The sequence below is a fragment of the Salmo salar genome, chromosome 07 (genome assembly GCF_965601325.2).
Source record: "Salmo salar chromosome 07, fSalSal1, whole genome shotgun sequence".
In the NCBI taxonomy this organism is placed as follows: Eukaryota; Metazoa; Chordata; class Actinopteri; order Salmoniformes; family Salmonidae; genus Salmo; species Salmo salar.
The window spans coordinates 65,027,326-65,040,000 of record NC_138297.1 but is presented as its reverse complement, the minus strand read 5'-3'; the positions used below and the strand labels follow the sequence as shown (position 1 = coordinate 65,040,000).

Below are 12,675 nucleotides of genomic sequence, written 5' to 3'. Positions count from 1 at the left end.
TCTCTGCTCCTCAGCCATGTAATACTGCTGAGACACAACCTCCCTCTCTGCTCCTCAGCCATGTAATACTGCTGAAACACAACCTCCCTCTCTGCTCCTCAGCCATGTAATACTGCTGAAACACAACCTCCCTCTCTGCTCCTCAGCCATGTAATACTGCTGAAACACAACCTCCCTCTCTGCTCCTCAGCCATGTAATACTGCTGAGACACAACCTCCCTCTCTGCTCCTCAGCCATGTAATACTGCTGAAACACAACCTCCCTCTCTGCTCCTCAGCCATGTAATACTGCTGAAACACAACCTCCCTCTCTGCTCCTCAGCCATGTAATACTGCTGAAACACAACCTCCCTCTCTGCTCCTCAGCCATGTAATACTGCTGAGACACAACCTCCCTCTCTGCTCCTCAGCCATGTAATACTGCTGAGCCTGACTTTCTCTGTGAAACCTGACATGTAAACACAAACACAAACACTTTCTCCTTCTCCTCATGGAGGCACTGGTAGCTAGGTCTCATGTTCTGCTGCAGGGTCACAGAAGAACCATTCTGGGTTGGTATTCTGGCTGGTTGATGACTACATGATGATGGTTGATCACAGAAGAACCATTCTGGGTTGGTATTCTGGCTGGTTGATGACTAGGTGATGATGGTTGATCACAGAAGAACCATTCTGGGTTGGTATTCTGGCTGGTTGATGACTACATGATGATGGTTGATCACAGAAGAACCATTCTGGGTTGGTATTCTGGCTGGTTGATGACTAGGTGATGATGGTTGATCACAGAAGAACCATTCTGGGTTGGTATTCTGGCTGGTTGATGACTACATGATGATGGTTGATCACAGAAGAACCATTCTGGGTTGGTATTCTGGCTGGTTGATGACTACATGATGATGGTTGATCACAGAAGAACCATTCTGGGTTGGTATTCTGGCTGGTTGATGACTACATGATGATGGTTGATCACAGAAGAACCATTCTGGGTTGGTATTCTGGCTGGTTGATGACTACGTGATGATGGTTGATTAGAGTGAACTCTGGAGTTATCGGACACAGGAAATCTGAAATGTATTCTTGAGGACAATGGGGAGAAATAATTTTCCTCTTGTCTTTTTGACTACTGGAGAAATGCTCAAACAACATGGTCTCATATTGCCATCTAGTGGCAGTCAGGAAAAGCAGGTCATGTGTTGCAATAGAGGTGAATCAATAGACTTGTGAATCAATAGAGTTGAGATTCAATAGAGTTGAGATTCAATAGAGTTGTGAATCAATAGAGTTGTGAATCATAAGAGTTGAGATTCAATAGAGTTGTGAATCAATAAAGTTGTGAATCATAAGAGTTGAGATTCAATAGAGTTGTGATTCAATAGAGTTGAGATTCAATAGAGTTGTGAACCAATAGAGTTGTGAATCAATAGAGTTGTGAATCAACAGAAAAGATTCACTACGACAGCAAATTCACTGAGTATCCTGAGTGAAACTCAGTTGTCTGTCTAATAGAGTTATGCCAAGAGGTGAGATTCTCCTTCCATCACACTCTTTGTACAGAACCATCCCCTTTAATCATCACTCTGACATACCTTCTTCTGGAGGACGTTGGCCTTGCGTTCCTTCACATCCAGCATGTCACCCCCCCATCCCCCCCCCACCCCCCCCCCATCACCCCCCCCCCCACACACACACACACACACATGGGACTAAATTATGAAAGATAAGAATTGAACTTTTGAATTCCGTAAAGTCAGTGTGGAAGAGGTGAACATATTATTGTTGTCTATCAACAATGAAAAGCCACCGGCGATATAATAGCAGGCGATATTGCCACTCCTATTTGCCACATCTTCAATCTAAGTCCACTAGAGAGCGAGAGCCCTCAGGCCTGGAGGGAAGCTAACGTCATTCCGCTACCTAAGAATAGTAAAGCTCCCTTTACTGGCACAAATAGCCCACCAATCAGCCTGTTACCAACACGTAGTAAACTTCTGGAAACAAATGGTGTTTGACCAGATACAATGCTATTTTACAGTAAACAAATTGACAACAGAATTTCAGCACACTTATAGGGAAGGACATTCAACAAGCACGGCACTTACACAAATGACTGATGATTGGCTGAGAAAAATTGATGATAAAATGATTGTGGGGGCTGTCTTGTTAGACTTCAGTGTAGCTTTTGACATCATTGATCATAGTTTGCTGCTGGAAAAACGTTATGGCTTTACACCCCCTGCTATAATGTGGATAAAGAGTTACTTGTCTAACAGAACACAGAGGGTGTTCTTAAATGGAAGCCTTTTGGATATAATCCAGTTAGAATCAGGAATTCCCCAGGGTCGCTGTTTAGGCCCCTTGCTTTATTTCAATTTTTACTAACGTCATGCCACTGACTTTGAGTAAAGCCAGAGTTTCTATGTTTGAGGATGACTCAACACAATACACGTCGCTACTACAGCGACTGAAATCACTGCAACACTCAACAACGAGCTGCAGTTAGTTTCAGAGTGGGTGGCAAGGAATAAGTTAGCCCTAAATGTTTCTAAAACTAAAAGCATTGTATTTGGAACAAAACACTCACTAAACCCTAAACCTCAACTAAATCTTGTAATAAGTAATGTGGAAATTGAGCAAGTTGAGATGACTAAACTGCTTGGAGTAACCCTAGATTGTAAACTGTCATGGTCTGTCCATAATAAAAGTGATGCTCTGCCTTCTTAACAACACTGTCTTACAGGCCCTACTTTTGTGGCACCTTGACTACTGTTCAGTCGTGTGGTCAGGTGCCACAAGAAAGGACTTAGGAAAATTGCAATTGGCTCAGAACAGGGCAGCACGTCTGGCCCTTGGATGTACACAGAGAGCTAATATTAATAATATGCATGTCTCTCCTGGCTGAAAGTGGAGGAGAGATTGACTTCATCACTACTTGTATTTATGAGAGGTATTGACATGTTGAATGCACTGAGCTGTCTGTCTAAACTACTGGCACACAGCTCGGACACCCATGCATACCCCACAAGACATGCCACAAGAGGTCTCTTCACAGTCCCCAAGTCCAGAACAGACTATGGGAGGCGCACAGTACTACATAGAGCCATGACTACATGGAACTCTATTCCACATCAGGTAACTGACGCAAGCAGTAAAATTACACACACACACACACACACACACACACACACACACACACACACACACACACACACACACACACATACATACACACACACACACATACACACACACACACATACACACACACACACACACACACACACACACACACACACACACACACACACACAAAGACCCATACACACACGATGACATACGCACTATACATACAGATGGATTTAGTATGTAGATATGTGGTAGTGGTGGAGTAGGGGCCTGAGGGAACACAGTGTGTTGTGAAATCTGTGAATGTATTGTAATGTTTTAAATGGTATAAACTGCCTTAATGTTGCAGGACCCCAGGAAGAGTATCTTCTAATGGGGATCCATAATAAATACCAATACACACACAGCCTCCACCTCGCCCCGTACCTTCTTCTGCAGGACGTTGACCTTGCGCTCCTTGACCTCCAGCATGTCCTTGAGGTCGTGTACCTCTCTGCTGAGCGTCCCCTTCTCCTCAGACGTCTCCTGGATCCGGTTCGACTTCTTATTCAGCTGGGAATCTTTCTCTTCCAGACGCAGACGCAGAGCATCCACCTGATACACACACACACACACACACACACACACACACACACACACACACACACACACACACACACACACACACACACACACACACACACACACACACACACACACACACACACACACACAGTGTTAGATTAGACAAGGATCTGGTTAGACCACTTATTCAGCTGGGAATCTTTCTGTTCCCGACGCAGAGCATCCACCTGATACACATATATCAGACATTATCACAAATTAAATCAACAGGCAAATAAATGTGATACTTACAGTCCAGTCAACTTGTAAATACACTGGAAACAGCATCTCAGAGTAGGTGATCAAACTGATCCCAGATCAGCACTTGTAGTCCTACTCTGAGATGCTTAGTAAACACTGGTCCAGTTAAGCTGTAAACTGTGGCACCAAGAGACCATCTCTACAATACCCCTAGTAGAGCCCTGTCAGTAGTGTTAACGCTGAACAACATACCTCTGTCTGGAGGATAGTAGAGCCCTGTCAGTAGTGTTAACGCTGAACAACATACCTCTGTCTGGAGGATAGCAGAGCCCTGTCAGTAGTGTTAACGCTGAACAACATACCTCTGTCTGGAGGATAGCAGAGCCCTGTCAGTAGTGTTAACGCTGAACAACATACCTCTGTCTGGAGGATAGCAGAGCCCTGTCAGTAGTGTTAACGCTGAACAACATACCTCTGTCTGGAGGATAGCAGAGCCCTGTCAGTAGTGTTAACGCTGAACAACATACCTCTGTCTGGAGGATAGTAGAGCCCTGTCAGTAGTGTTAACGCTGAACAACATACCTCTGTCTGGAGGATAGTAGAGCCCTGTCAGTAGTGTTAACGCTGAACAACATACCTCTGTCTGGAGGATAGCAGAGCCCTGTCAGTAGTGTTAACGCTGAACAACATACCTCTGTCTGGAGGATAGCAGAGCCCTGTCAGTAGTGTTAACGCTGAACAACATACCTCTGTCTGGAGGATAGCAGAGCCCTGTCAGTAGTGTTAACGCTGAACAACATACCTCTGTCTGGAGGATAGCAGAGCCCTGTCAGTAGTGTTAACGCTGAACAACATACCTCTGTCTGGAGGATAGCAGAGCCCTGTCAGTAGTGTTAACGCTGAACAACATACCTCTGTCTGGAGGATAGCAGAGCCCTGTCAGTAGTGTTAACGCTGAACAACATACCTCTGTCTGGAGGATAGCAGAGCCCTGTCAGTAGTGTTAACGCTGAACAACATACCTCTGTCTGGAGGATAGCAGAGCCCTGTCAGTAGTGTTAACGCTGAACAACATACCTCTGTCTGGAGGATAGCAGAGCCCTGTCAGTAGTGTTAACGCTGAACAACATACCTCTGTCTGGAGGATAGTAGAGCCCTGTCAGTAGTGTTAACGCTGAACAACATACCTCTGTCTGGAGGATAGCAGAGCCCTGTCAGTAGTGTTAACGCTGAACAACATACCTCTGTCTGGAGGATAGCAGAGCCCTGTCAGTAGTGTTAACGCTGAACAACATACCTCTGTCTGGAGGATAGTAGAGCCCTGTCAGTAGTGTTAACGCTGAACAACATACCTCTGTCTGGAGGATAGTAGAACCCTGTCAGTAGTGTTAACGCTGAACAACATACCTCTGTCTGGAGGATAGCAGAGCCCTGTCAGTAGTGTTAACGCTGAACAACATACCTCTGTCTGGAGGATAGTAGAGCCCTGTCAGTAGTGTTAACGCTGAACAACATACCTCTGTCTGGAGGATAGCAGAGCGCTGTTCCTTGGCGGTCAGTGACTCCTTGAGGACCTCGATGTGCTGTTTGCTGTCTGAGAACTGGTTGGTCAGAGTCTCCAGCTTGGTCCTCAAACCCATCAGCTCTGTCTCCTTCCTGCTGAGGTCCTGCTTTACCTGGTCAATCTGAGCACAGAGACAGAATCAATCAGCCCTATACGTTAGTATTGTCTTCATTCATACATGATCAGCCCTATACGTTAGTATTGTCTTCATTCATACATGATCAGCCCTATACGTTAGTATTGTCTTCATTCATACATGATCAGCCCTATACGTTAGTATTGTCTTCATTCATACATGATCAGCCCTATAGGTTAGTATTGTCTTCATTCATACATGATCAGCCCTATACGTTAGTATTGTCTTCATTCATACATGATCAGCCCTATACGTTAGTATTATCTTCATTCATACATGATCAGCCCTATACGTTAGTATTGTCTTCATTCATACATGATCAGCCCTATACGTTAGTATTGTCTTCATTCATACATGATCAGCCCTATACGTTAGTATTGTCTTCATTCATACATGATCAGCCCTATACGTTAGTATTGTCTTCATTCATACATGATCAGCCCTATACGTTAGTATTGTCTTCATTCATACATGATCAGCCCTATACGTTAGTATTGTCTTCATTAAAACCACCTCTACAGTCCTCAGTGTTTACTGGTGTTTCTCTGCTAATCAATAGATTCGTCTTCCTTCTGTTCTTCCTGTCCTCATACAATGATAGATAACATTATAGTGGTTGATATGGACTGGTCTGGGAACAGCAGCCTAAATGATAGATAACATTATAGTGGTTGATATGGACTGGTCTGGGAACAGCAGCCTAAATGATAGATAACATTATAGTGGTTGATATGGACTGGTCTGGGAACAGCAGCCTAAATGATAGATAACATTATAGTGGTTGATATGGACTGGTCTGGGAACAGCAGCCTAAATGATAGATAACATTATAGTGGTTGATATGGACTGGTCTGGGAACAGCAGCCTAAATGATAGATAACATTATAGTGGTTGATATGGACTGGTCTGGGAACAGCAGCCTAAATGATAGATAACATTATAGTGGTTGATATGGACTGGTCTGCGAACAGCAGCCTAAATGATAGATAACATTATAGTGGTTGATATGGACTGGTCTGGGAACAGCAGCCTAAATGATAGATAACATTATAGTGGTTGATATGGACTGGTCTGGGAACAGCAGCCTAAATGATAGATAACATTATAGTGGTTGATATGGACTGGTCTGGGAACAGCAGCCTAAACAACATTATTAAGCTATGATTAAACATCTATGATTAAACAGTTTCTCTCACACCACTTATCTGAGTTCCTCTAGCCTCATACTGGGTTTTCCTCTCACAGAGGTCACATGGGTATTCTGTTTAACGAGGGTCAGAAAGGTTGTACGAGGTTAATAAAGGTCAGAGTTGACAGGTTAAAGAGAGAGAGAGAGCTGTGTGGTGAAGTCCTTCCTTACTGCAGACACCTCCTGCTGCAGGTCGGCAGCCTTCTGCTTAAGCTCCTCCCCCTGGACCTCTCTCTGAGACAGCTCCTCCTTCAGCTGCTCTACCTGTCAGGAGAGTCAGTTAACTGGCTGTTACCAGGACGATAAGCACCACCACCAATCAGGAGCCATGATGTAGGCAACACAGGGCCAATCAGTAACCAGCTTTTGGACAGCCAATCAACAACCACCTTGCATGCTGCATGTCTGGTCCTCTGATCGTCACATGCCTTACAAATACAAGATGGTCTTTTCAAAATAACCTTGGAAATGTTTCCACAGGCAGTCAGTCATTGGTAACAAGAACATGGTAGTACATTAACACCTGCTTGTCTCTAGCGTACAGGGCAGGCTGCTGGTCCAATAGGAAAGACCAGATCCATCTGTCACAGAGGCTGAAGGATAATCAACATGCTCTTTAAACAGCCCAGTGTTCTGCACTGAGTGGACTGTAGCTGGTGGGGATGTGGTGTTACCTTGTTCTTCATGAACTTGGAGTGTGATCTGTAGACCTCCATTTGTTTCATCTCCTCCTCTCTCTCCTCAGTGCTCAGAGCCCCGTTGGACTTCAACATCTCAATCTCCTCCTCCAGGTCCCTCAGACCTCGCTCCAGAGACTGGACCTTACAGTCCTACCACAAGAGAACACACACAGTTAAACACACACACTTCCTCCAGGTCCCTCAGACCTCGCTCCAGAGACTGGACCTTACAGTCCTACCACAAGAGAACACACACAGTTAAACACACACACTTCCTCCAGGTCCCTCAGACCTCGCTCCAGAGACTGGACCTTACAGTCCTACCACAAGAGAACACACACAGTTAAACACACACACTTCCTCCAGGTCCCTCAGACCTCGCTCCAGAGACTGGACCTTACAGTCCTACCACAAGAGAACACACACAGTTAAACACACACACTTCCTCCAGGTCCCTCAGACCTCGCTCCAGAGACTGGACCTTACAGTCCTACCACAAGAGAACACACACAGTTAAACACACACACTTCCTCCAGGTCCCTCAGACCTCGCTCCAGAGACTGGACCTCAGAGTCCTGGGACGGAGGAGAGGAAGTTAGAACACACTCCATTATTGTTATTTTATTGTTACTATTTCCTACTATTTTTTGGCACATTTTTCACACTTTTTAACTATGAATTGTTGGGAAAGGGCTCGTAAGTAAGAGTTTCACTGTAAAGGGTGACTCATATGACTCGTGTTGTAATATTACAGTTTCTCACATTGTACAGGAAGTCAATCTCTCACCACACACACAAACTTGGACAAACACAAACACCTTCATCTTGATGACGGTCTCACTTTGGCATTCTAAGTGAAACATGAGCATACACACTCTCTCTAACCTGCCTCTCTCTCTCTCTCTCTCTCTCTCACTCTCTCTCTCACCTTCATCTCGATGACGGTCTGCAGGGCCTTGGTCTTGGCTGATTCAGGGGCTCCTTCATAGCTCCGTCGGTGCAGCTCCTGAGGAGAAACAGGGTAGACAGCAGCATGGTGGTGGTTAGCACGCCCAGGAGAGAACCCAACAGCATGGTGACTGTCATCACGCCCAGGAGAGAACCCAACAGCATGGTGACTGTCATCACGCCCAGGAGAGAACCCAACAGCATGGTGACTGTCATCACGACCAGGAGAGAACCCAACAGCATGGTGACTGTCATCACGACCAGGAGAGAACCCAACAGCATGGTGACTGTCATGATGACCAGGAGAGAACCCAACAGCATGGTGACTGTCATCATGACCAGGAGAGAACCCAACAGCATGGTGACTGTCATCACGCCCAGGAGAGAACCCAACAGCATGGTGACTGTCATCACGCCCAGGAGAGAACCCAACAGCATGGTTACTGTCATCATGACCAGGAGAGAACCCAACAGCATGGTGACTGTCATCATGACCAGGAGAGAACCCAACAGCATGGTGACTGTCATCATGACCAGGAGAGAACCCAACAGCATGGTGACTGTCATCACGACCAGGAGAGAACCCAACAGCATGGTGACTGTCATCACGACCAGGAGAGAACCAAACAGCATGGTGACTGTCATCACGACCAGGAGAGAACCAAACAGCATGGTGACTGTCATCATGACCAGGAGAGAACCCAACAGCATGGTGACTGTCATCATGACCAGGAGAGAACCCAACAGCATGGTGACTGTCATCATGACCAGGAGAGAACCCAACAGCATGGTGACTGTCATCATGACCAGGAGAGAACCCAACAGCATGGTGACTGTCATCATGACCAGGAGAGAACCCAACAGCATGGTGACTGTCATCATGACCAGGAGAGAACCCAACAGCATGGTGACTGTCATCACGCCCAGGAGAGAACCCAACAGCATGGTGACTGTCATCACGACCAGGAGAGAACCCAACTGCATGGTGACTGTCATCACGCCCAGGAGAGAACTCAACAGCATGGTGACTGTCATCATGACCAGGAGAGAACCCAACAGCATGGTGACTGTCATCATGACCAGGAGAGAACCCAACAGCATGGTGACTGTCATCATGACCAGGAGAGAACCCAACAGCATGGTGACTGTCATCACGACCAGGAGAGAACCCAACAGCATGGTGACTGTCATCATGACCAGGAGAGAACCCAACAGCATGGTGACTGTCATCATGACCAGGAGAGAACCCAACAGCATGGTGACTGTCATCATGACCAGGAGAGAACCCAACAGCATGGTGACTGTCATGATGACCAGGAGAGAACTCAACAGCATGGTGACTGTCATCATGACCAGGAGAGAACCCAACAGCATGGTGACTGTCATCACGACCAGGAGAGAACCCAACAGCATGGTGACTGCCATCATGACCAGGAGAGAACCCAACAGCATGGTGACTGTCATCATGACCAGGAGAGAACCCAACAGCATGGTGACTGTCATCATGACCAGGAGAGAACCCAACAGCATGGTGACTGTCATCACGCCCAGGAGAGAACCCAACAGCATGGTGACTGTCATCACGACCAGGAGAGAACCCAACAGCATGGTGACTGTCATCATGACCAGGAGAGAACCCAACAGCATGGTGACTGTCATCATGACCAGGAGAGAACCCAACAGCATGGTGACTGTCATCATGACCAGGAGAGAACCCAACAGCATGGTGACTGTCATCACGCCCAGGAGAGAACCCAACAGCATGGTGACTGTCATCACGACCAGGAGAGAACCCAACAGCATGGTGACTGTCATCACGCCCAGGAGAGAACCCAACAGCATGGTGACTGTCATCATGACCAGGAGAGAACCCAACAGCATGGTGACTGTCATCATGACCAGGAGAGAACCCAACAGCATGGTGACTGTCATCACGCCCAGGAGAGAACCCAACAGCATGGTGACTGTCATCATGACCAGGAGAGAACCCAACAGCATGGTGACTGTCATCACGCCCAGGAGAGAACCCAACAGCATGGTGACTGTCATCACGACCAGGAGAGAACCCAACAGCATGGTGACTGTCATCATGACCAGGAGAGAACCCAACAGCATGGTGACTGTCATCATGACCAGGAGAGAACCCAACAGCATGGTGACTGTCATCATGACCAGGAGAGAACCCAACAGCATGGTGACTGTCATCACGCCCAGGAGAGAACCCAACAGCATGGTGACTGTCATCATGACCAGGAGAGAACCCAACAGCATGGTGACTGTCATCATGACCAGGAGAGAACCCAACAGCATGGTGACTGTCGTCATGACCAGCAGAACAGAAGACAGTGTGTCGGTCAGGGCCAGCAGGAGCTATTGGGATGAAGTGTCTTCCCCTAGCCGTCATATTTCTGGCTAGCACCGTCGTGTCCATTCCACCATCCCACATCCTCACAAGTCAATGGAGAGTCTGGTTCAAAGCTAACGCTAATAGTGTTCTCAGAGCTAACGTTCAAAGCTCCTGTACCTACTAGACTTAAATGCTTCCACTAGTGTGTTACGATAAAAACCACTAAAGCTCGCCTTCCTAATGCTATTCTAGACTCTTAATGTGTCTGCCTTTCACTAGTGTACTGTCTCTGTCTCTGAACCAGTTGTGATGTTAGAGAGAGAGAGGGCTGAAGAGAGAGACACAGAGAGAGGGAGAGAGAGGGAGAGAGAGGAGAGAGAGGATAGAGGGGAGAGAGGAGAGAGAGAGGGGAGAGAGGAGAGAGAGGATAGAGGGGAGAGAGGAGAGAGAGAGGGGAGAGAGGAGAGAGAGACGAGAGAGGGGAGAGAGGAGAGAGAGGGGAGAGAGGAGAGAGAGACGAGAGAGGAGAGGAGAGGAGAGAGAGAAGAGAGGAGAGAGTCACGTTGCCTTGCTTCTCTGAATGATGGTGTATGAGGGTCCTACAGAGAGAACTAATGCAGCCTTTCTAGTGGAGAAGACAGCACTAACAAAGGAGAGAGAGCTTTTGGTGCTGGGGCAGTGGTGGACACACACACACACACACACACACACACACACACACACACACACCTTCCCTCCCTCTCTCTCTCCCTGAAACCTTCCCTCCCTCCCTCTCTCTCCCTTTCTCTATTGCTCTCCTCTAACTCAACACTCCCTCCCTCCCTCCTCCTCCTCCCTCCTCCCTCACTCCTGTCTTCCTCCATCCCTGGCTTTCTTCCCCACCATGTTCTCTCTCTCTCTCTCTCTCTCTCTCTCTCTCTCTCTCTCTCTCTCTCTCTCTCTCTCTCTCTCTCTCGCTCGCTCGCTCTGTGTCATGAACAATATGGTTCAGTGGAGATGAGTCATTCCTGGAACTAAAGCAGTGTTATTATGGGATAGATGATAGGGCTGTCCTTGTCCCTGTGTATGAGGTTCCCCGAGCAACACAGCTGTGGCACACAGAGTTGAATGCCTCTAGACACTGATCTGAGGTCAGTCTGTATTGAGTAGTCATACAAAGACAACGGTCATTAATGGGCTCTGGCAAGCATTGAGTGCCCCTATACACTGATCTGAGGTCAGTCTGTATTGAGTTTTAATACAGAGGTTATGGTTAGAACTGGGCTGTGGCCAGAGTAGACTGCATCTGGAAACTGATCATGTTTAAGGTCAGTACGTATCCCTAAAGGTTATGGTTAACCCTGGGCTTTAGGCAGTGTTGACTGCCCCTGGACACTGATGAGGTCAGCTTTATCACCTAAAGGTTATGGTTAACCCTGGGCTTTAGGCAGTGTTGACAGCCCCTGGACACTGATAAGGTCAGCTTTATCACCTAAAGGTTATGGTTAACCCTGGGTTTTAGGCAGTGTTGACTGCCCCTGGACACTGATGAGGTCAGCTTTATCACCTAAAGGTTATGGTTAACCCTGGGCTTTAGGCAGTGTTGACTGCCCCTGGACACTGATGAGGTCAGTACGTATCCCTAAAGGTTATGGTTAACCCTGGGTTTTAGACAGTGTTGACTGCCCCTGGACACTGGTGAGGTCAGTACATATCCCTAAAGGTTATGGTTAACCCTGGGTTTTAGGCAGTATTGACTGCCCCTGGACACTGATGAGGTCAGTACGTATCCCTAAGGGTTATGGTTAACCCTGGGTTTTAGACAGTGTTGACTGCCCCTGGACACTGATAAGGTCAGCTTTATCACCTAAAGGTTATGGTTAACCCTGGGCTTTAGACAGTGTTG

General features: G+C 47.0%; 1 protein-coding gene across 13 annotated transcripts in view; it reads right to left on the bottom strand.

Annotated features, from left to right (window-relative positions):
- Nucleotides 1–12,675, bottom strand: part of LOC106576657 (ELKS/Rab6-interacting/CAST family member 1) — a 549,430-nt gene that overhangs the window by 424,753 nt on the left and 112,002 nt on the right. For 9 of the 13 annotated variants that reach the window (XM_082977939.1, XM_082977941.1, XM_082977940.1 and 6 more), the window contains exons 6-10: nucleotides 8,424–8,501; nucleotides 7,490–7,645; nucleotides 6,987–7,079; nucleotides 5,444–5,611; nucleotides 3,549–3,716 (exon numbers count right to left, since the gene is read on the bottom strand). In XM_082977939.1, the coding sequence (XP_082834065.1) occupies nucleotides 3,549–3,716; nucleotides 5,444–5,611; nucleotides 6,987–7,079; nucleotides 7,490–7,645; nucleotides 8,424–8,501 (663 nt within the window). The remainder of the gene's footprint in view (nucleotides 1–3,548; nucleotides 3,717–5,443; nucleotides 5,612–6,986; nucleotides 7,080–7,489; nucleotides 7,646–8,423; nucleotides 8,502–12,675) is intronic. The other 4 variants (XM_082977943.1, XM_082977949.1, XM_082977950.1 and 1 more) reach the window with 1 other exon arrangement.